At 42.0% G+C, this 24726-nt stretch overlaps 3 protein-coding genes across 3 annotated transcripts; all 3 read left to right on the top strand.

Moving 5' to 3' along the window:
* Nucleotides 1-4280: 4280 nt before the first annotated feature.
* On the top strand, nucleotides 4281-4694 carry BT62DRAFT_909758 (uncharacterized protein; the record flags this gene model as incomplete). Its single annotated transcript, XM_043183760.1, has 1 exon — nucleotides 4281-4694. A coding segment is annotated over one exon (414 nt), but the record flags the coding sequence as incomplete, so codon positions are not given.
* A 420-nt stretch (nucleotides 4695-5114) lies between these two features.
* On the top strand, nucleotides 5115-5294 carry BT62DRAFT_876959 (uncharacterized protein; the record flags this gene model as incomplete). The annotated part of the gene is made up of 1 exon (XM_043182551.1): nucleotides 5115-5294. A coding segment is annotated over one exon (180 nt), but the record flags the coding sequence as incomplete, so codon positions are not given.
* Nucleotides 5295-5330: 36 nt separating this feature from the next.
* BT62DRAFT_877093 (uncharacterized protein) lies at nucleotides 5331-5804 on the top strand (the record flags this gene model as incomplete). Its single annotated transcript, XM_043182552.1, has 1 exon — nucleotides 5331-5804. A coding segment is annotated over one exon (474 nt), but the record flags the coding sequence as incomplete, so codon positions are not given.
* Between the last annotated feature and the right edge of the window lie 18922 nt (nucleotides 5805-24726).

Here is a 24726-nt window from a genome sequence, read left to right as displayed (position 1 = left end):
TCTATAGTGCACTTGGTATCTTATTCAGGTGGAGTAGGGCTGCTTTCACCTAAGTGCTTGACTTGATGTGTTAGTAGGTTTCATAGATCTTCACATAGTTTTCAATATCTCTCCTCAGCTTTGGCCACTAATATTCTCACAATACTAATTTTATGATCTTCACAATTCCAGAATGCTCTGCAGTGATATAGTCATGTGACCAAGCAATGATATCTCCTCAGAGAGTATGATTCCAGAGTATATAAATCTGATTGTCATAGTAAATCAGATCTCTCTCTTTGATCATCTCTTGGTCATGATTGATCAATAGAGCCACCTTCTGATCTCATAGCTTGATCTATTGAATAGCACTTTTAATGTACTCATGAGCTTCCTCCTTTGTTGGCATGATTATTGCTCTAAAGTGCTTAGCCTTAAGCACAACTATTTTGCTATTATCATCCTTTCTCTGATTATGATCCACTTGTCAGCTAAATAAATCCATCTTTCTATTTATGGCTTTTATTTTATATTGAAGTGAGAAGTCATATTCTATCAGTTTGATGATCCAGCATGCCTGTTACTGATTTAGTTTCTGTGAGAGTCAGAAATATTGAAGGTTCTGATGATCTATCTAAATCTTGAACCATTGTGCTGCACTTATCAGATAGTATCATCACTTGGTCAGAGCAAGCATGATGGCAAAGAGCTTCTTATTATAGATCTTGTAATTTCTTTCTGTAGTCATGAGCATCTTGGAGATAAAAGTGACAGATCACTATTTCTCTTCCTGTTCCTATGAGAGTACTGCTCTAGTGATGTCATCACTTAAGTCCATCTCCACATGGAACTTCTCTTCTCTTGCTGGAATGGCTAATATCATGTCCTTTGCTAATTGCTTCTTCAGCTATTGAAAGGCATCTGTTTGCATCTCTCCCTCACATCCAAGAGATATTTCCAGTCAGTTGGATCATGAGTCATATAATCTGACTGTAGTCCTTGATGAATTATTGGTAAAAATTGGTGAACCTCAGAAATGATTGTAACTTCTTTTTTGTTAGAGTCAGCCATTCTATCACCTTCTGAACCTTGACTGAATCCATATAGATGCTTCCTTTACTGATGATGATGCTGAGATACTCTATTTCCAGCATCTCAAACTTTTATTTCTCTGCCTTAAAGAACAGCTTGTGCTTTCTCATCAGCACAAGGACTTGTCAGATAAGATGGTAGTGCTTCTCTCAATCTCCAGACATAATTAGGATATCATCAAAGTATATAGTGACTTTCTTCATAATGATAAGATTCTTGAAGATGTCATTCATCATCCACTGGAAGGTTGCTGATGAGTTGGTGAGTCCAAAAAATATCACTATCAGTTTAAACAGTCTTTGATTAGTTTGAAAAGCTGCTTTCCATTTATCTTCCTCTTTGATCTGAACATTATTATACTCTCATCATACATTCAGTTTGGTATAATACCATGCACTATGCAATTTATCTATTAGTTCAGAAATAAGGAGCAGAGCATACTAGTTCTTGATTATTATTTTATTGAGTTTTTAGTAATCCTGAATCAGTTGCAGCTTTCTATTTCTTTTTTTTATAAAAAAGAAGGAAGGTGCCATCAGTGATTTAGAGAATCAGATATGTCTACTGAATAGATTCTCATCCAGAAACTTATCAAATTTCTATTGCTTATAGTGATCAAGAGAATAGATCTTGCAATTAAGGTTGGTATTGGCATTGAGAATGAGTTCAATTGCATGGTCTCATAGTTTAGGGTTAGGGAGTTCATCAAAGTTCTTCTTATTGAAGAGGTCATGAAAATCTTGAGCCCATTCTAGTATCATTTCTTTGAATATCTTGGTTTTCTTTCTTTTATTAGCATTTGCAGCCAGATTATTTGTATAGTGTATAGCCTACATGTGAATGGCTTGTTCTATGTTAACTGCAAGAATAGTATCTCCTTCTTTCATCTCCTCATCTCACTGGTCATCTTTATCTTTGTCTAATAAGATGAAAGGGGTTTTCCAGCAGTAGTATCAGATAAAGATAATCTAGCCAGTCTTCCAGTTGATGAGCAGATTGTATTATATCACTCAGTCATGCCTGAGGAAGATTTCTTTAGTTCTCAAATCTGTGACTGCCAGATCAATATGTTCTGTATGGTCTTCTATTATTAATTAGAGCTTGATGAACTTGGTAATTGATCTGGCTTGGTTTTGGGTTCTGTCAGCATTGTATACTGGTATGGAGGCTTCTAGTCATCTTCTGCCACTGAATATATCTTTAAGGCTTTTTAAGTTCACTCAGCCATTCCAATACTCGGTTCCTTTTGATCTTTCTCATTCCTTCTATCATCTTATTAATCACTTCTTTAGCTTATATCTTGTGTATCCAGTTTTTGAGCACTGCTTTTACTTCTTTTTCTGTATTAGTGTCATAAATGACATGCCAAGTCCACTTAGTGTTAAATAGTTTGAGTCATCTAGTGGAGACCCCTCTTCTTGTTCAGCCTATGGACAATTGAGTTCTCTCCTTAAGTGATTCTTTCAGTGTGTTCAGGATAGTGGAAGCAGGTATATTTGAATGCATATATAAATACTTCATATCTATAGAGCTACCATAAGTCCATCCAGTGGTAACTGGAAACACACCATTAAGTTCTTTAGCAGACTAAGTGAAATCACTCACTTGTCAGTCCTATCTTTTACCTTTTTTATCTTTGTTTTCTTGCCATTCTTCTCAATGGCATCTGCTTTCTTCTGCAGTTCTGTGATCTGTGCCTATATGTCTTCATATGTTCTCTTCTTCTTTAGGCAGTTCCTGAATAGGTGTTCTTTCTCTCTGCAGTTAAAGCACTTTTCTTTCTTCTTTATTCTGTTAATATTTATAGACTTTCTTTGTCTCATGTAGACTGTTCTGGTATTGATCTTCTTCTCACTATAAGAGCTGAGTGTTCCTCTCTTGGTCAGCTGTGGCTGACCTCCTCTCTTGTTGGCTCCTCTGAGCTTCTTATCATGTGATAGATATAGGTTGGTTACTACCTTCTGTCACTATCATTTCTGGTTCATGATTATGATCTGCTTCTTCTATTTCTTATATCTCTTGGGCATATTAATGGTGATGTTAGAGATGATTTTCATATAGAAAGAGAGTACCCCAATCTTGAGGGCTTTGACCAGATATCTAGTCTCAGAAATATTATCATGCAGACCAGCAAGTTTAGCAAGTCATTCAAGCTCTCTAAAGTATTTGCTGGCTATCTTGTCACTCAGACACAACTCCTTCATCTTGGTCTTGTGAATGTTTTATATAGTGAGATCTATGAATTTATGTCAAATGGCTACTTTAAAGTCTGACTAGAACAGCAGTTGATAGTGTCTCTTAGTTGTAAAATACAAGTCAGCCAGCTGCATGATCCACCAGTCCTTTGCCTTGTCTTCAAAATATAAAGCAGCAAAGATCATATGATAGGTATCAACAGTAAGATATATAGCATGTACCTGAAAATATACCTCACAGTCAGTGAGGAATTGATCTATATCATCAGAAATTCCTTTGAAAGAGTGGGATTTTCTCATCAACTCTAGTTTGCACTAGATCAAAGGAGCATCTGCAGTAAGAGTGAGCATTAGGTTAGGATACTCACTGAATAGCAGATAGCATCAGGAGGCTGAAGGTTCAGAAAGAGAGTGTAAAGAATAGTCATCAGCAATCAGGCTTCTATCCTCTATCTCTTATTAGCTGAACAAGCCAATGCACTAATATTAAACTAGTGAACAGGCCTTACCCATACATGCAAAAGTCATGTTGATGCTTGAAGATTCTATATTATTCACTTAGCTACAATTATAGAATAGTAGTAGAACTTACTAGAATACCTGTAGAGATATATAAGTTTTGTAGTTGTACCACTAATAACAGATTCTTTATCTCTCCATTTCCTTATTGCTGCTAACAGGTTATAGGTCTCAATCATAATTAAATCTTAATGATAACAAACTCATCTTGCATATACTCACAATCACTCTAATATGTCCACCAACACTTTCTCATCCACTGTAAAACTTGGTAAGTACTTTGCAAAACTCCCTACATGCAAGGCCAATAGCATAAACTGGATCTTCTTTTATGACTGTTTTTGTTTTGCTATTGATGCTGCTGGTCTGAGTGACCATTTCAAGGACATTGCAATTGTGGCTGAACTGACCTCATCTGCCATGGTAGACTCCAAGAACCCCACAGCAGATAGGACAAAGGTGATAAACAAATATGCAAAAAAGTGTCAGATTTGAAAGTCTGAGCAGGCTGTAATCAAACAGGGAATCATCTCAGTCATCTTGGATTCATTATTCTTAAAGGTGAAGGGTGAAGCAATGACAAAAGTGATGTGGGAGAAGATGAAGTCAGAGTATGAGAAGAAATCAAAGATGGTCACAGTTAATCTGCACCAAAAGCTCCAGGATGAGCAGTGCACAGAAGAAGGTGATATGAAAACTCATCTAACAAAGCTACAATCTATATGCAAGAATCTCATCACAATGAAAGCTGACTCAGATAATGATAACTTTGTTACAATAGTCTTAAGATCACTTTCTGCCTTATTTGAAACATATCTCTCTGTGTTTATAGGCATATCCACACTTCTTAGTAAGACTCTTGATCTTGACATAATGCTACAGGGAATCAGTGACAAAGCAGACCAATGAAAGGTCAGGTCAGAAAAGAGTGAGAAAGAAGCCACATTCTATAGTGGGAACAGTGGAAAAAAGTCAAAGAAATCAGTGGAGTGTTATAACTGCCATCAGAAGAAACATATGGTGAGAGATTGTTGGGCAAAGGAAGAAGGAAAAGAAGGACAAGGACTGAGAAAGGGGCATAGACAGACAAATTCAGCAAAGACAGATAAGAAATTTGATGCTGCATGGTTTGCAGAGGAAGAAAAAGAAGAAGATAACTTCTCAGATCTACTAGCACTCCAGAATGTCAGCAACAGTGAAGAAGAGGATGACAATGAAACTGATAAATTAGATATCAGTACATCAGAACTTATAGAAGAAATAACCTCACTGACTTCTGGGAATTTTGTGACAGCTGCTGCTGACTCAGAACATCAGTATGAAATCAATATCTTTGACTTCAGTGCTACACAGCATATGACACTATCACACTATTGGCTGATGAACTATATGGCTATCAAGCCTCAAGAAATAATAGCAGCAGATAAGAAGAAGTTCAAAGCACTCAGAAAGGGTGACATGTGTATCACAATTCCTAATGGAAAGAATCAGACAACAAAGGCTCTTGTTAATGATATACTCTATGCATCTAACCTTGGAGTTACACTACTTTCTGTTAGCCATATCACTCAGGCAGAATATTCTCTTGACTTTAAAGATAAAAAGTGCCATATTTTTAATAAGAAGCATCATCAAATCAGATTAATACCTTATATCAATGGGCTATATAGACTTTATGTACAGACATCCCACCTAGAAACCTATCATATTGATGATGGACCATATATTATCACACTGAATGAACTACATTGTTTGATAGGTCATCTCTCTATCAATACAGCAAAAAAGCTTATCAAGGATCAATTAGTTGATGGTCTAAAACTTGATAAAGGAATTTCTACCTCAAAGGAGCAATACCCATTATATCTTCATGGTAGAATAATGAGAAAAGTGATGTCTAAGACCAGAGAAAATAATGCATCAGAGAGAGTAGATGATCAAGTCCACAGTGATATATGGGGACCAGTGATAATTGAGACACTCCAGCATAAAAAATACTATGTCACATTTACAGATAATACATTACATTATTCTGTAGTCATGCTATTCCACTCAAAAAAGGAAACATTACAGTCATTTAAGGATCTTGAGGTGAGATAGGATAAGACACATGGTATCAAGATAAAAACATTACATTCAGATGAAGGAGGAGAGTACAAAAGTCATGAATTCAATGACTGCATAGCTGAGAAAGAAATCCAGTGTTGCTTCATAGTCTATGATACATCTGAGCACAATGGAGTCACTGAGAGACTCAATTGAATGCTTCTTGAAAAGGTCTGAGCTATGCTTTATGCTGCAGGACTACCAAATAACTTGTGGAGTGAAGCACTGAAGCATGCTATTTGATTAAAGAATCAGATATCATCAAAGGCTATTAGTGACTATACACTATACAAAGTGTTCCATAAATTGAAACCAGACTTACAGAACATCTAAGAATGGGGCTGCAAGATCTGAGTACATGTTGGAGATAGTTCAAAGCTTGAAGGATATGCTTGTAAGAGTCAGTGGCTTGATTTTGACTAAGAAAGTAATAGACATCAGATCTATTATCTAAATAGTTGTACCATACATGTCAAATATAGCATCAAATTCCCAGAAACATGCAGAAGTGAAGGAGGGATACATAGAGTGCTAAATGAGGGGGAGAATGAAGAAGTTAGTGATTAAAAAAAAACCAAAAACATTCAGCACACACCTGCATTGTCTAAACAAATATCACTTTCTCTATCAGGTTCTCCACTCACTATACCACCAGACATCTCACTATTAAGCCCAACACTAAATCCAACTAAACTGATTGCAGCATAAGAAATTTCAAGTAAAATTACTGTGAAAAACATTATTGAAGGTACTTGGACACATTGAGCTGCTCATTTTTCTGAGACTGAGTCAGTCACTAACTCAAATATTATGGAGTATGCATATTCAGCCAGAGGAGACCTGTCTGATGAACCAAGTATAAAAGAAGAAATGATGAGAAAAGACTGGCCACTGTTCAAGCAGGCTATGGACATTGAGATGAAAGTAATAAAGAGAACAGGCACATTTGATAATAGACTGATGCCAAGGCCAATTGGACACAATATCATCAGATCAAAATGAGCATTACAAATTAAGCAAAGAGCTAATAGAGAAATTAACAAATACAAGGCTCATTTTGTTGCATGAGAATTCACTCAAGTCCAAGAAGTAGATTACTTTGAGATATTTTCACTCACAGCAAAACTATCCTCACTCTATATTATTCTCTCACTTGCTGCATGTTTTGATTGAGACATCAAAGTGTTTGAGTTCTCAGCTGATAAAAAGATTTTCATGAAACAGCCATCTTATTACACTAATGAAAACTCAAATGATGTCATATATCTATGATGCACAATATATGAACTTAAACAATCTAGCTGTAAATGGTATAAGAAGCTAACATCAACACTTGCCATGCTAGGTGTCTACTCTCTCAAATCAGATCATGCAGTCTATTATTTTAATCAAGAGCATGATTTCATATTTATTACTATCCACATTGATCATAGCACTATTACCAGTAACTCACCTACACTAATCAATAAAATACAAGAAGAAATTGGTTGCATCTTTAAAATCACAATGCTTAGACTGATCAGCTGGCTACTGAGTATGGAGATCACATGAGACAGAAAGAAACACACTTTAGCACTCTCACAGACCACTTACATTGATTCTCTTCTACAAAAATTCCATATGACAGAATATAAAGCTGTTTCTATTCTCTTTGATCCATCCACCCAGCTCTCATGCAAATAATACTCTACTCTATCCAATCATAAAGCTATTGATGACATGCAAGATGTTCCATACCAGAAACTGGTTGGAGGACTTGTCTAGCTTGCTACAGCCACATGCTCAGACTTAGCATTCACAGTCTGTATACTCTCACATTTTGTCAATAATCTTAGTCATCTACACTGGAATGCAGCAAAACAAGTACTTCAATATCTGAAAGGCACTCAGACTCTGAACCTGACTTATGGTGCATCAGATGAGACTTTAGGCCTTGACATCTTTGGTGATGCTGATAGAATGTCACTTGAAACAAAAAAAGCTATATCAGACTATGCATTCATCTTGAATAGTGCTGCTGTATCATGATCATCAAAGCAGCAAGAAATTGTTGCTTTATCAACTACTAAAGTCAAGTATATTGCAATGACCTCCACAGCCAAGGAGACACTTTGGTTCTATGCCTTTATCTCAGAAATATTCAGCATAGTTACATTTTCTCTCACAATTTACAGTGACAATCAATCAGCAATCTCCCTAGCACATACAGACCTTGGTCAATTCTATGCACAAACCAAACATATTGATATATAGTATCATTTTATCTATAACAAAATACAGGCAGAAATACTCAATATCATCTATTACCCTGTGAATGAGATGACAGCTGACATTCTCATCAAGGCACTGGCCTCATTTAAATTTCAACCTCTTGTTCAGAAGCTTGGAATGATTTTGGCTCAAGGGAGAGTGTTAGCCAAATAAGCCAATGCACTAATATTGAACCAGTGAACAGGCCTTACTCATACATGCAAAAGTCATACTGATGCTTGAAGATTCTATATTATCTGCTTAGCTACAATTATAAAACAGTAGAACTTACCAGAATACCTGTAGAGGTATATAAGTTCCATAGTCATACCACTAATAACAGGTTCTCTATTCCTCCAATTGCTGCTAACATTCCTTTCTTCATCTTGATTCTATTGATAATTTTAAAGTTACTGACTCAGAGGTTGTCCTTATCATTATCATCAGCTGGTGCTAGCAGTTTTGACTCACTAGCATCTGAAGACATTAGTTCATTTTGGCCAGCAAACAGTCAGCTCCCATAGGTGTTTGGCCACAGATACTGATATTGTTAAGCCCAAATCCCATGTGACTATCATGGTTCAAGGCATGGCAAGAAGCTTGAGCTCAAGAGTAGATGGTGAAGAATAAACTTTAGTTCGAGACTGGGGTATTACAGCGAGAACTAAACTGCTTAAATACTGTTCTGTTATCTGGCTATTAATAACTGTTCACAAAAGATATCATCTGTTGTAGAGCTGTTACCCCTGCTGTTGCTAGGCTCTCCACAAAAGCTGTTGTCTTGCTGTTGTGCTGTTACTGCTGCACTGCAATTGAAGGACAAAAGGAACATTGTCTCTCCCTTCACAGCACACAGCAGCATAACAGGAGAGTGACCAGCTGGGTGCTGAGCTAAGCATTCCCACAGTCCTAAGCGCTGGCCTAAATACCCTGACTAAGCAAAGATAGGGGTCATTCCTGAAGAAAAAAGAAAAGAAAATGGAAAAATCATAACAGATATGAGTGTTGGATAGTTAGAGTCAATCAGTGTGAGAAAATAGTCCTGATTGCTGATCAGACTGAGAAGGCTGTGTATATAGCCTGTTTTAGCAGAACAGATGATATCTCCAGTATCAGTTAGGATTCTGATGCAAGTAAATAGGGCAGCAACTTAGTCTTAGTGTTGTCAGGGTATCATTTATTGAAGATGTATATTACTTGTTCAGTTGCATAGTATTGCAAAGTAGTTATATATTCAATGATATCAGCAATTAAATATCTTCTTCCCATGGAAGTCACTCTCCATGCAATGTCCATGGAGAGTGCTTATATCCTGTCCTAATATATTTCCAAAAATTCTTCTTTAAACATCTGTTAGATCTCCTTCTATATAGTTTCTTCATTCCACTCCTTGCCTATCTCTTCTTCAAAGAAAGTCAGAGGAAGAGCTGTCATCAGAGGCTTCATTGTCAATGTTGAATTATTGCTGAATGAGTCAGACTCAGAGAGGGCAGTGATGAAGCTGCTAGCAGGAGTGACTCAGAAGTCTTCTGAGAGATCACTAATGAAACCTTCAAGCTGGATATCATACTGTTCTGGAAATGGGTTTCAAGAGACTGTGAATCAGCAGTTTTGCCATATTATGGACAATACTTCTGATATCTCTGTACCAGTTCCTACAGTCTCATCTTCAGAGGCTGTCTCAAGTATAGATCTGAGAGAGATTTCTGAGTTCAGAGACTCATAGGGGATTTTAGTGCCTGCTGGTCTAAGAGGTAAGAGAGATGAAAGGTTTCTGAGTTCTAGAATATCTCAGAGAATGTTGTAAAGAGAGAGTTTGGAGATGTCCAGGCAATAGATGGTGCAGAAGAGATTTACTAAAAAGACATAATATCAGAGAATCTGACTGATAACAGACTGGTTTTCTCAGCAGAGAAGAGCAAAAGCATAAAGCTCAAGCAGGATGCTGATAATAGTGCTCAAGAGCTTGAAGAAGTTGATGGTGAGATCAGCAGTTGATAGCATTCAGTTTTCTTCACCTCTAATATGCATAAAAAAAAAGATATAGAAAGCTTTGAGCTAATTGTTAGATCTGCTTGACACATGACTGTAACACATGATAAACTAGCATTGTATCACATTCATACAATCATGCTAAAGTCCACTTATGTGTTTTTGAGTCTGTGTATCAAGGCATTCCAATAGTAAGCTCAAGAGAGAGAAGTAGTGTAAATAAAACTTTAGCTCAAAGCTAGGGTATATCAGTGAGAGCTGTCCTACTTATATATATATCTGGTATTGATAAATATAGTTCTAGTGCTATTATATCTCTCTGTATTGCAATGCTATAGTGTTTGGTCATCAGATATAAAGCAAATGGGTATTGTTTGTTATTAAGATGGTCTTGACTGTCATTATCATAACTCACCTATCATGTTTATTGTCTTATATAGCAACAATTTCACAATCCTCAGCATCTGGTGATAAGATAGACATCTGATAAGATAAGATATAGAAAAGATAGGAAAATCATAATATTATCCTCTCCTTAAGATCATCATTCTGATAGCTTAATTAAGAGATAATTCATGGTTGTAAATAATCATATCAGCATTCATGTCATGCTCATGCACCTACTAGTTTGACTCCAGCCTATAGCCCTTCTATTTGACAAGATATTCAATATGGAAATTGGAGCCAGCACTATGATGGCCATGAGTTCAATAAAGTTGATAGTCAAGAATTTGTTCAATCTTATAATGTTCCTTGTCTTCAATCAATTTAGATTCTGAGAAGAGGAGGGAGGAGGGTGAGAGTGAAACTTCCTGGTTAAAAAAAGCAGATGGAGTGTATGGAAAAAGCAATATCTTATTGAAGACTAATGGACCTTCTATATAGATGGAAGTGTGAGTTGATATGCAGATGCATTAACTTTCTTTATGATTAAAAATAGGCCAGTATATTTGTTGGCTAGTTTTTTCTTCAGTTGTGAGAGGTGGAGATTAGAGGTATCATGCCAGACTCAGTCTCTGATATTATATTTAATAGTGGGATGGTGAGATTTGTCATACTGATATTTTATTGCTATGGTGGCTTTTTTGAGTTCAGTCTTCATTTTATCATGAATCTTCACTATTTGTTCCATGAAAGTTGTAGAGATGAAAGTTGTGGGACAATATCAGGTCAAAGCAGTGATATGCAGATATTGCCCATAGTTGACAAAGAATGAGGTTTTTGTTAGACCCAAGCATTATGTGGACAGAAACTCATGATAGACAGAAGCTGCCTTGCACTTCAGGCAGTCATCTGAATCTACTGGTGCACTTCTGGACCAGTGTGTCACAAGGCCAAAGAGAATTGGCTCAAGAGTAGAACAGTGTGAATAAACTTTAGCTCAAAGCTGGGGTTTACCAGCAAGAGTGAGCCTCTTAAATACCATACAAGGTTCTTCTAAATATACTACTACTATTTGTGCATTGTCAAGTCTTTTATGCCCATTGTCCTTGAGCATCAATGCTATACATAAAAGAGCAATTGTGCATTGTCAGACAACACTATTGCATTGAAAGACAATGACAGACTTGGCTAGTTGTGATAACTAAGCTTTGTCTCATGGTCTTAAGCACCTGTTCTAGTGCTCTGACTAAGCATAAATAGAGGTTAATCAAGAAGAAGAATAGAAAAATCATAACATTACCCTCTCCTTAAGACCATCATTCCAATGACTTAATTAAGGGATAGTTCATAGTTGTTAAGCCCAAGCAGCACATGATCCTAGACATGTGATAGACAGATGTCCCTTCACACTTTGAGGGATCATCTGAATTCACTTATATTATGTCTCTGGTTCAGTGTGTCACAAGGCCACAATGTGGCTTGAGAGTAGAATGGTATGAATATAAACTTTAGCTTGAAGCTGGGGTATCCCAGTGAGAGCTATGGGTCTTAAATACTGTTTTGTATGTACTAATAATATTTCTACTTATTGTGTCTGTCTGTGTCCATGGTGCTCATCATCCTTGAGCATCATTACTGTACATAATAGGTTGATTGTGTGGTTGGGGCCATCTGTTGTTGAACTATGACAACGACTGGATTGTGATGACTAAGCCCTTCTCATGATTCAAAAGAGGATGTCCTAACTAATCATGGGGGTTAAATAGAAAGAGAAATAGATAAATTGTAACAATAGTCATGTATGATAGTGTCAGCATTCATCTGTTTTTCATTTATCCACTGATTTGATTCTGGCCTGTACTCCTTCCAGCTGACAAGATAGTTGACAGTTGTTGTCATTCCACCTCCCTTTGCTTTGACTTTTCATACTTTGTAGTTTAATATCTAATCAACTTTATAGTGTTTCTCATTGTCGATCAGATCTAAGAGTGGTGGTAGAGGTTGCTCTTGATTGGAAAAGGCTGATGTGATGTATGGGGTTAGTAATATCTTATTAAAAATATTGTGGATCTTCCAGATTGATGGCAATTTGAGTTTATAAGTGCTGACTCCAGTTTTGAATATGATTGGAAATAGGCCAGTGCACTTATCAGCCAACTTGCATTTCAGGTGTGGGAGATGAAGGTTGGAGGTGTTAAGCCACACTTTGTCACTAACAGTATATGTGTATGCAGGCCAGTGGTGTTTATTGTATTGGGCTTTTATCATCGAGACTGCCTTTTCAAGTGCTGTTTTTGTCTTAGCATGGATGTTGGCCATGATAGTGGTAAAGTCTGTGGATGTGGGGGTTGTGATGCAGTATTATTTGGTTTGCATAATATTTGGGTGTCTGTCATAGTTAATAAAAAATAGTGTCTTCTTTGTAGCTGAGTGGACTCAGTTGTTATGCTAGAAGATGGCAAGAGCCAGTTATCTGATCTAGTCATCTTATTGATAGTTAATAAAGAGGTGGAGGTACTTTTCTACTTCTTGATTTGCCTGTTCTGTTTGTTCATCACTTTGGAGATAGTATGCAGTGGATGCATTTCACTTGATATTCAGGAGGCAATAGAGGTCATCCAGGAATTTTGAGATGAATTGGGATCCTCTATCTGAGATTACTATTTGAGGCATACCATACTTAGTATAAACCTCATCATATAGGATTTTTGTCCATCCCTTGGAAGTTAATTCTATTAAACAGGTGATTGAGATGATCATCTTTGAGAATCGATCAACTATGACAAGGATTGCATTATAGCCATTACAGTCTGGAAGTCCAGTGATCATGTTGATGGAACCTCATTTGGGTGAAGTGGAGCTGCTCATGCTTGTGTTGATAATTTGCTCTGCTGATAGACTTTGCATGCCTTGATGTATATGATGATATCATTGCCTATTTTAGGCTACCAGTATTCTCATACTATTAACTCTTTGGTTTTGCCAATGCCAAGGTGGCCAGCAGTAGCATGGTCATGACAAGTGATAATGATTTCACCATATAATCCTTGATCCTGGGGAATATAGATTCACCCATCATAGCAGATCAATCTCCTGTTCTTCATCATTCCTTGCTCATGATTAAGAGATGAGGCTACTCACTGATCCTATTTGTGGTTGTCCCAGGTTGCACTCTTGATGTGCTCATGGATTTCTTCTTCTATTGGCATTATCATAGCCCTGAAATGTTTGGGCTATAATAATGTCACCTCCTCATTATCAGCTCCACCTTGATTGTGATCTGCCCATTGGCTAAGGAGGTCAGCCTTCTTGTTGGCCACTCCTGCTTTGTGATAGAGCATATATTGATATTGACTAAGCTTCATGATCTATCTGGCCTACCAGTGGTTTAGTTTCTGGAGTTTTCTGGGGTTGGAAGAAGTATCAAAGATTCTGATGATCTGTCCAGATCTCAAAAACTTCTGTGGCTCCAATCAGATAATATTACCATTCTTCAAGGGCAAGCATGATAGCCAGTAATTTCTTATCATAGTTTCACTTGGTGATAGTGAGCATCTTTGAAAGGAATGCAACTGGGTGCCACTTCTTGTCTTATTTCTAGGAGAGCACAGTGCCAATAGCTCTCTCACTAGAGTCAGCCTCCACTCAGAATTTTTCTTCCTGAGTGGGAATAGCAAGAACCACATCCTCAGCTAGTTGTCATTTGAGATTGTCAAAGGTGGTTTGTTGGGAAGGTCTCCAGGTCCAGGGAGCATTGCTGGTCAACTGTGTCATTGGCCAAACTATCTTACTGTAGTCTCTAATGAAACATCAGTAGAAGTTTGTGAATCCAAGAAATGATTGTAATTCTTTCTTCTTGACCAGCTCTGGCCACTCTGTTATCTCTGCTACTTTGATGGGATCCATTCAAATACTTCCTTTGCTAATAATGACTCTGAGGTACTTAGTCTCAAGCACCTTGAATTCACATTTCTCTGCCTTAAGGAACAGTTTGTGTTTTCTCATAAGAGCCAGTACTCATTGTATCAACTTTCGATGTTTCTCCTTTGTCCTCAACATGATTAAGATGTCATCAAGGTAAATGGTCACTTTTCTGAGTTCTTTGAAAATGTCATTCATCATCCACTGGAAGGTTGTGGGAGAGTTTGTGAGTCCAAAGAATATAACAGTTAGTTTGAACCATCTCTGATTTGTTCTGAATGCTGCCTTTTATTTGTCCCTCTCCTTGATGCAGACATTATTGTAGTCTCATTGAACATTAAGTTTGGTGTAGTATTTGGCACCATAGAGTTTGTCTATTAACTCTGAGATCAAAAGAAGAGGATAACAATTCTTGATGGTCATTTCATTAAGCTTCCAATAGTCTTAGACTGATCAGAGTTTGCCATTCTTTTTTTTAACAAAGAAGAATGGTGAGGCCATTGGAGATTTAGATGGTCAAATTCACCTGCTGGACAGGTTTTCATCCAGGAACTTGTCAAGCTCTTGTTGTTTGTTATTACTAAGAGGATAAGTCTTGCAATCCAGATTGGCATTGGCATTCAGGATCAGCTTGATTGCATGATCTCACAGTTTCAGTTCTGGCAACTCATTAAAACTTTCTTTCTCAAATAGGTCTCAGAAATTCCAGGCCCATTTGAAAATCATTTCTTTGAAGGTTTTCTCCTCCTTGTGTTTGTTGGCCTTGATAGCCAGGTTGTTGGCATGGTGGACCACCCAAATGTGTATTTCTTGTTGAAGGTCAATGGCAAGGATGGTTTCTCCATCCTTCATTTCCTCATCTCACTGATCTCTTGAGTCTTCATCTGGTAATTTGAACAGAATCTTTTGACATCAGCATCTTGCAAACATGATCCTCCTGGTCTTCCAATTAATTAGTGGATTATGATGTATTAGCCAGTTGTGACCAAAGAAGATTTTCTTGGTCCTGAGGTCAGTTATAGCTAAGTCAATCTATTTGGAATGATCCTCAATTGTGAGCCTGAGTTTGATGAACTTGGTAATCAAACCGGCCTGATTCTTGATTCTGTCTGCATTATAAACCAGGATTGGTGCCATGGTAGTCCAGGTCAGCAGTTTATATCTGTCAATGAAGGCTCAGTTGATTGAACTTCCAGTGCAGCTGCTGTCAATCAGAGTGGTCACAGCATGAGTCGTTTGAGATGTGAGGGTTTCAATTTGGGCCTTGGTGACTAGGTCCTATCCAGGTGTTTTGGACTGTCAGATGAACTTTCACAGCCCATAGAGTTCATCAAGCCATTTCAGAGCTTGGCACTGATCGACTTTCTTCATTTCTTTGATTGTCTCATCTATGACTTCTTCAACTCATGTTCAGTGAACCCAATTTTTAAGCACAGCTTTAGCCATTGCTTCATCCTTGGCATTCTTGATGGCCCTCCAGATCTATTTAGTGTCAAATAGTTTGAGCCAGGTAGTGGAGCTCACTGCCTCTGTTTAGCCTGTAGGTGCTTGAGCCCTTTTTTGCAATTCATTAGTGTGTGTAGTAGAAGTCTGAGGTATATTTGAATGCATAATAGAGGTAAGCATAGGAGTAACTACAGAAATACCATTAGCCCAGCTAGTGGCTGAGAATTGCATACCATAGAGTTCCTTGGCTAGCTCAGTAGAATTGCTCACTGGCTGGTCATGTCTTTTACTTTCTCTATCTTGGTCTCTGTGCCAAGCTCTTCTTCTTCCTTCTGTAAGTCAGCGATCTGTGCTCTAATATCTTCTTGAGTCCTCTTCTTCTTCAGGCAGTCCTTTGCCATGTGGCTCTTTTGGCCACAGTTGAAGCATTTATCTTTCTTCTTCATCTGATTTATATTCATCAGCTTTCTTGTTCCTATGTAGATGGTTTCTGTTCTGGTCTTCTGCATGCTGTAAGCAATGGTCATAGAAGGTCTCAATGATTTTTTGGCAGTTGTCTCTGATGACTTGTTCAAGATTGGTGGCATTGACTTCTTCACATAATCTTGCAGTATCGTTGATTTCACTTTCTGCCTTTGTCATTTCTTATACATTTTAATAATCTGCTCTTTCTATTCATCATAACTATTCAGCATGAGAGCTCAGATGCTGATTGCCAAGATCATCATGATGTAAGAGGAGGGGACCTCTTGCTTGAGGGCCTCAACCATTCTGCCATTGTTTGCAGTATCATCCTATATTCCAGCAAGCTTAGCCAATCACTCTAGCTCATCGAAATAGTCTGTGGCCACTTTGTCAGCCATCTTATACTCTTTGATCTTCTACTTGTGTACTTTTTGTACTATGGAGTTAATAAACTTGTCATAAAGCATTTATTTGAAAACAGGCCATGAGGGATACCAGTAATATTTCTGAATCGATAATCAGAAGTTTGAAGAGATGAGAATCTACTATATCTTTGCTTTCTTCTCAAGATAGGAGGCAGTGAAGACCACTTTGTTTATGTCTGTTTCCAGGTACTCTATATAGACCTTGAAATACTGTTTGCAGTCTCCAAGAAACTAGTTGAAGTCATCAGATGCTCTCTTAAAGGGGTAGAGTTTTTGCAGAAGGTCTGAGCAGCATTGTAGGATGGCAGCATCATAGAATAGTGCACCCATTGGATTGAGCCAGTCAGAGAATAAAGGGCACTGCCATTCTGCTGGTGGTCCAGAGAACAAATAGAGCGAGTTGTCATCTGCAATCAGGCTCCTGCATGGGAGCTCTTCTTTTCAGACTATAATCTTGTCTTAGATTGTGAATCTGAGTCACACTGCTTCAGGGTCATCCCAGATTGGTTCCTTCCTGCCACTGCTTCCACTTGCTTCATCAGATGAGAGCTATGCTCTCAAGATCCTGCTTCTTTTGCTGGTCTATGGATTTCAGTATGAGGTTGGTGGGTTGTTGAGTGGTGGTCAGAATCATAATAGCTGGATTGCTATAGATTGGGATGAGGGAGCAGAGTACAAAAATGTGCTTTGAATAGATAGAGCCATGTATATAACTTGCTTTGGAGTGATGAGTGGTGACCTTGGCATTAGTTGTATTGGTGTCAGCATCTGATATGCTAGTAGTCTCTAAACTTGGTCTCAGAGTGTTGCTTGTTATACTGAGTTGCAGCATAGTTGGTGGCTGCATATCTCAGTATTTCTATCTTTTTGTTAGATGTAGAATGAAGATATAATTGTCCTATTTATGATGCTATCCATATAGCATCATGCTATAAAAAGTTTATCCCTCACAAGTAGAACTCCTGGTACTCTTGCATCTTTGCCTCCTGTATTGCCCTTTCCAATTTGTTAAGCCTAAGCGTCACGTGAACTAATACACGTGATAAACAGATGTTCCTTTGCACTTCGAGGAATCACCTGAGTTCACTGATGTGTATATCCGAACGGTGTGACTCAAGGTCCAAAGTAGACTCGAGGTAGAATAGTGTGAATAAACTTTAGCTCGAAGCTGGGGTATACCAGCGAGAGCTATGGTCCTTAAATACCGTACAGTTGTCTGCTAATTTTACTACTGCCTATTGTGTGTGTCTGCGTCCATTGTGCTCGTTGTCCTTGAGCGTCGCTATCGTACATAAAAGGATGATTGTGTGTCGTCAAGCGCGGCCATCATAGTGTAACAATGGGAGGTTCTAGTTGTGCTGACCAACCTTCCCACAGTCTTGTGCCTTCTGACTCAGCGTATATAGGGGTAAAAAGAGAAGAAAAGGAAATAAATCGTAACATTACCCCCCGCTTTAAGACCATCGTCCCGATGGTTCAATTAAGGGATAGTTCATAGTCATGTATCGCTGTATCGGCGTTCATGTATTTTTCGTTGATCCATTGGTTGGATTCTGGTCCATAGCCTTTCCAACTGACAAGGTAATCCACCGTTGTTGTTGTGCCGCCTCCGCGGGCTTTAACCTTTCGTAGTTTATGGTTTAATACTTGATCGATTTCGTAGTGTTCTTCGTCATCGATTAGTTCGGGGGGCGGTGGAGGTGGTCGTTCTTGGTTGGGGAATGCTGGTGCGACGTATGGTGTTAATAGGGATTCGTTGAATACGTCGTGAATTTTCCATGTGGTTGGTAAGCGCAGTTTGTAGGCTGATTCGCCAATTTTCGCAAGAATTGGGAAGGGTCCTGTACGTTTGTCGGCCAGTTTACGTTTAGGCCGTGGCAGGTGAAGGTTTGTCGTATCCAGCCAGACTTTGTCGTGGGCATGATACTCCCGTGCGGGGCGTCTGTGTTTATCGTATTGTTGTTTCATAGTTAACGCCGCTTTATCCAGCGCCCTTTTTGTCTCTGTGTGTATTTTTTCCATTGTCGCCGCGAAGTCTGAGGAGGCTGGGGTCGTAGTTTTATAGTGACTCGTTTGAGTCAAGTGAGGATGCCTGCCGTGGTTTACAAAGAAAGGGGTCAAGCCTGTGGCGGAGTGGACTCTGTTATTGTGCTGGAAGGCTGCGAGTGCCAGCCATTCGACCCAGTCGTCCTGTCTGTGGTTGATAAATAGCCGGAGGTATTTTTCAACTTCCTGATTCGCGCGTTCAGTTTGCCCATCCATCTGTGGATGGTATGCCGTGGATGCGTTGGGTTTTATGTTTAGTAATTTGTATAGGTCGGTGAGGAATTTGGACACGAATTGTGGTCCGCGGTCCGAGATGATGACTTGTGGCATCCCGTATTTTGCGTATACTTCGTCCCGTAGGAGCTTTGCCCATCCCTCCGAGTTTAATTCCGTCGAGCACGCGATCGGAATGATTGTCTTGGAGAAGCGGTCGACTATGACGATGATCGCGTCATAGCCATTGCAATCCGGCAAGCCGGTGATCATATCCATGGATATATGGGTCCATGGTTGTACTGGCACTTCATTGGGATGTAGCGGAGCCGCTTTTGGTTGTGTCGACGCCTTCCCCCTTTGGCAGGTTTCGCAGGCCTTGACGTATGTCGTGACGTCGTTGGCGAGTTTGGGCCACCAGTAATTGCGTAGGACGAGTTCCTTCGTCTTAGCTATGCCTGGGTGCCCTGCTGTGGCATGGTCGTGGTGCATGGCGATAATATCGCCACGGAGGTTTTGGACACGTGGGATGTAGATCCGCCCATCATAGTGGATCATCCCCTCCTTCTTTGTTAGTCCCTGTTCATGGTTGAGCGAGGCGGCAATTCGTTGGTCCCATTGGTGTGGGTCTCGAGTCGCACTTTTGATTCGCTCGTGTATCTCTTCCTCTGTGGGCATTATCATTGCCCGGAAATGTTCGGGGTGAAGGATAACGACTCCTTGGTTGTCGTCCCCCCCTTGGTCGTGGTCTGCTCGGCGGGAAAGGAGGTCCGCCTTTTTATTGGCGACCCCTGTCTTGTGATGGAGTGTGTATTCGTATTGAGCCAACTCCGTGACCCATCGGGCTTGACGGCGGTTTAACTTTTGAGGTTGTCTGAAGTATCTGAGATTCTGATGATCGGTCCAGATCTCGAAGGTCTCTGCCGCCCCAATTAGGTAATGTCGCCATTCTTCGAGAGCAAGCATTATGGCGAGTAACTCCTTGTCGTAAATCTCGTAATTCCTCTCTGTTACCGTCAATGCTTTTGAGAGGAAAGCGACCGGTCGCCATCTCTTGTCCTGTTCCTGTGATAAGACGGCGCCGATGGCTCCCTCGCTTGAGTCGGCTTCAACATGAAATCTGCCTTCTTGAGACGGAATAGCGAGGATTACATCCTCTGCCAGTCGTCGTTTTAAGTCTTCGAACGCGTACTGTTGGGGAGTTCCCCATCCCCATGGGGCGTTGCCGGTCAGTTGTGTCATAGGACGAACGATCCTGCTGTAGTCCCGTATGAATCGCCGATAAAAGTTGGTGAAACCAAGAAAAGACTGTAACTCCTTTTTCTTGGTTGGGGTCGGCCAGTCCACTACTCCTGCGACCTTTATTGGGTCCATGCGAATGCTCCCTTCACTGATGATCACTCCGAGGTACTCGGTTTCCAGTACCTCGAATTCGCATTTCTCCGCCTTGAGGAATAGCTTGTGTTTCCTCATGAGGCTGAGTACCCGTCGGACCAGGCTCCGGTGTTCTTCTTTCGTTTTGGACATGATGAGAATATCATCTAAGTAAATGGTGACCTTCCCGGTGGCGATAAGGTCTTTGAAGATGTCGTTCATCATCCACTGGAAGGTGGCCAGGGAGTTGGTCAAGCCGAAGAACATCACCGTTGGTTCAAAGAGCCCCCGGTTAGTCCTGAACGCTGCCTTCCATTCGTCTCCCTCCTTGATTCGGACATTGTTGTACCCCCAACGTACATCTAGTTTGGTGTAATATTTGGCCCCTCGGAGTTTATCCATCAGTTCCGAGATCAAGGGTAAGGGGTATCGGTTCTTGATCGTCATCTCGTTGAGCTTTCGATAGTCTTGGACGGGTCGGAGTTTGCCGTCCTTCTTTTTTACGAAGAAGAAGGGCGAGGCCATGGGAGATTTCAATGGTCGAATTCGTCCGGAGGAGAGATTCTCGTCAAGGAACTTGTCGAGCTCCTGTTGTTCCTGGTTACCGAGGGGATAGGTTTTGCAGTCCAGGTTCGCATTGGCATTAGGGATTAGTTCAATGGCATGATCCCAAGGCTTCGGGCCTGGGAGCTCATCGAAACTTTCTTTCTCGAAGAGGTCTCGGAAGTCCCATGCCCACTCCGGTACCATTTCTTTGAATGTCTTTTCCTCTTTCCCTTCGTTCGCCTTTGCTGCTAGGTTGTTGGCGTGATGTACGGCCCGAATGTGGATCTCCTTCTGCAAGTCAACGGCTAGAATGGTTTCTCCGTCCTCCATCTCCTCGTCCCACCTATCCTCCGGGTCTTCGTCGGGCAGTTCGTATGGGACCTTCCGACATCTACACCTGGCAAACGTGATCCGTCCGGTTTTCCAGTTGATAAGCGGGTTGTGCCTTATCAACCAATCGTGTCCGAGGAAGACTTCCTTGGATCCGAGATCTGTGACTGCGAGGTCGATTCGTTCGGCATGGTCTCCGATGGTTAGTCGGAGTTCGACGAATTCGGTAATGGACCCAGCTTGATTTTTTGTCCCATCCGCGTTGAAGACCGGGATTGGGGCGGCTGTGGCGCGGGTTGGGATATGGTTTTTCTCCACGAAGGCTCGATTGATCGAGCTTCCGGTACACCCGCTGTCCACGAGCATGGTTACTTCGTGCGAGGCTCGATTGGTTAACGTTTCGATCCTGGCTTTAACGACGAGATCTCGTCCCGAGGTTTTTGTTCGTCGGACGAATCGTCGGGGTCCCCGGAGTTCGTCGAGCCATTCCAAGGCTCGGCACCTTTCTGCCTTCTTTATCCCTTCGATCACTTTATCTACTACTTCTTCGGTCCTGGTTCGATGTATCCAATTCCTAAGCGCGGCTTTCGCCGCTGCTTCGTCTTTGGCTTCTTTGATGGCCCTCCAGGTCCATTCAGTGTCGAATGGTTTGAGCCACGATTTGGGGCTCGCTGCCCCTGTTCGGCCCGCGGGCGTTTGAGTTTGTTTTTGCAATTCTTTGGTGTGCTTGTCAACTGTGGGTATATTCGAATGCGTTTCGTACATAGGGGTAACTACAGAGATACTATCAGTCCGACTAGCGGCTGGGATAGGCACACCGTGAACTTGTGCGGCCGACCTAGTGGAATTGCACACTAGTCGGCCCCTTCTTTTACCTCCTCTATCTTGGTTTCCTTGCCGAGCTCTTCTTCTTCTTTCTGTAACTCGGCGATCTGTGCCCGTATGTCTTCGTGCGTCCGCTTCTTCTTTGGGCAATCTTTGGCCATGTGGCCCTTCTGTCCGCAGTTAAAGCACTTCCCTTCTTTCTTCATGCGATCGATGTCCATTGGCTTCCCGGTCCCGGTATAAGTAGTGCCGGTTCCGGTTTTCTGTGCGCCGTATGATGGGGTAGTCGCGGTTGAGGGGCCCGAGGTTTTTCCGGCAGTTTGCCCCGACTTGCTCGGGGTTGGCGGGGCTGGCTTTTTGGAATATTCCTGTAGCGTCGTGGCTTCCGCTTTCTGCCTTTGTCGCTCCTTGTACATCTCGACGATTCGCTCCTTCCATTCATCGTATCCCACGGGCATCAGCATTTTGACACCCATGGCTGAAATCATCGTGAGGTACGAGGAGGGAACCCCTCGTTTGAGTGCTTCTACCATTCTTCCGTCGTTGGCAGTGTCTTCCCTAATTCCGGCGAGTTTCGCAAGTCATTCTAACTCGTCGAAGTAGTCTGTCGCCGCCTTATCCCCCATCTTGTATTCTTTGATCTTCTGTTTGTGTACTTCCTGCACCGCGGGATCAATGAACTTGTCGTTTAGCATCCGTTTGAATACCGGCCACGAGGGATATCGGTAGTGTTCCCTGGTGGTGGATCGGAAGTTTGGGGAGATGAGGATCCACCACGTCTTGGCCTTGTCTTCTAGGTATGAGGTGGCGAATGCGACTTTGTTCATGTCGGTGCCGATATACCCTATGTAGACCTCGAAGTATTGTTCACAGTCTACCAGGAACCGGTCGATGTCATCAGAGACCCCTTTAAAGGGGCGGGGCTTTCGAAGCAGGTCGGGGTGACACTGTAATACGTTGGCATTGTGCGGGAGTGCCCCCATCGGATTGGGCCATCCGTCGAATGGTGGTTGCTTCCATTCCGTGGGTGGTCCGGGGAAGGAATGCAGGGAGTTGTCGTCAGCGATGGGGCTTCCCTTCGGGTCGGTTATCTGGACGATCACCCCGTCCCGTACCGTGAATCCGAGGCGGACCGCCTCGGGGTTGTCTCGAATAGGGTCCTTGCCACTTGACTCTGCTTGGTCCGGGGGAGGTTGTCCGCCGAGGAGCCGGCTTCCTTTGCCGGTCCAAGGATTTCGGATTTGAGCGGCTTGCCATGCCAGCCGATTTCTGGTTTGTACGAGCCGTGAAGCCATGCTTCGGATGGACAGGCTGTCATCGGCCCGACTTCGAATTGAGGGGGCGACATAGACGGCTCGTTTTGGTGGGACTGGGGGGGTACGCGGCATCGGTGCCGGTACTCTGGGTTTATTGTTGGGCCGATACAGGGGTATCGGCATGAGGGGGTCTTCCGGGTGTCGTCGTCCGTATTCCCTCCATGCGTATTCCGTTGCTGCATACTGTAGAATTTTTTCTTTTTCAGTTCCCGCCGCATACCTGTACTCAAGTCCTAAGGACGTCGCTTGCCAGCGCACGTCCTGCCATAGGTAATTCCTGCCCTGCTCGTACAATTCTTGGTATTCCTTGCTCCTGGCCCTTTCAATTTCCTCCCGCAGTGCTTCTTCATCCGTATCTTCCCCTGCTCGTTCTAGTCGTCGTTGATATGGTTCGTCACTATCCACGTCGTCCTCCTCGTCGCCCTCGTCCCCGCTGTCCTCTTCCTCAAGGAGGGAACTGACGGGCTGGTCGTAGATGGACGGTACGGGAGGACGAAGGGTCATTGGGGACCCTTCCATTGACTTGGGTGCTGGGCCCGTCGTCTCCTCGGTCGCTGGTCCGGGCGATGGGAGGGCTTCTAAGTCGACTATAGCGCGTCCCTCCTCGCGCTCTCGTCTCCTCCAATTCTCGGCTATAGCGGCCGAAGAGTTGCTGGAACTCAGGATTGAGGAACTGTCGAGCGACCCTGCTGCCCAGGAATCGCTGGAGAGCCCTGTCGGAGACGTGGGCATTGTCGGGTACCCGGAGTCCGTAGGCTCCGAGGACGGAGTCGGCGTCTGACGAGATGGTGTCGGTGCGGGCGGGGTATTCGAGGTCGACGGTCTGGGGTTCTCTTGCTCCTCCACGTCGGATAGCCTCGTTCCAGCTGACGATGCTGGCAGGTCCCGTCCATGGATCATCTTCTGAGTCGGGCTCCCTGAAAGGGGATCCAGAATCGGTTCGGAGCTCATACTCCCTAGGGGAGGCTGACCCCATTCTCTCGATCTCTTCCCTCCTTCTCTGTGCTCGTCCTTGTCGATCGTACTCTGCGGCTTCATACCGCTCTCGGGCTTCTTCTTGGACGTAGTCGGCGAGCTCCTCCTGAGTTCGCCTGATTGCCTTGTCTCGCTCTTGGTTCTGCTGCTGCTGTCTGACCGCTGTATCGTAGTCGAAGGGGACATTAAGGTCCCACTCCGGGAATATTCTTTGTATAATCCTTCTCGTGGCTGCCCTCCCCCTTTCGCTGGCGGTTTCAGCCTCGGGCTCGCTTCCAACGTGGAGGTGTCGGAATGGGTCGCCTGCCACGGAGATGGCGATATCTG

The sequence above is a fragment of the Guyanagaster necrorhizus genome (assembly GCF_019112545.1).
Source record: "Guyanagaster necrorhizus MCA 3950 unplaced genomic scaffold BT62scaffold_45, whole genome shotgun sequence".
In the NCBI taxonomy this organism is placed as follows: domain Eukaryota; kingdom Fungi; phylum Basidiomycota; class Agaricomycetes; order Agaricales; family Physalacriaceae; genus Guyanagaster; species Guyanagaster necrorhizus.
The sequence above is the reverse complement of the archived record's forward strand: the minus strand, read 5'-3'. Positions and strand labels throughout refer to the sequence as shown.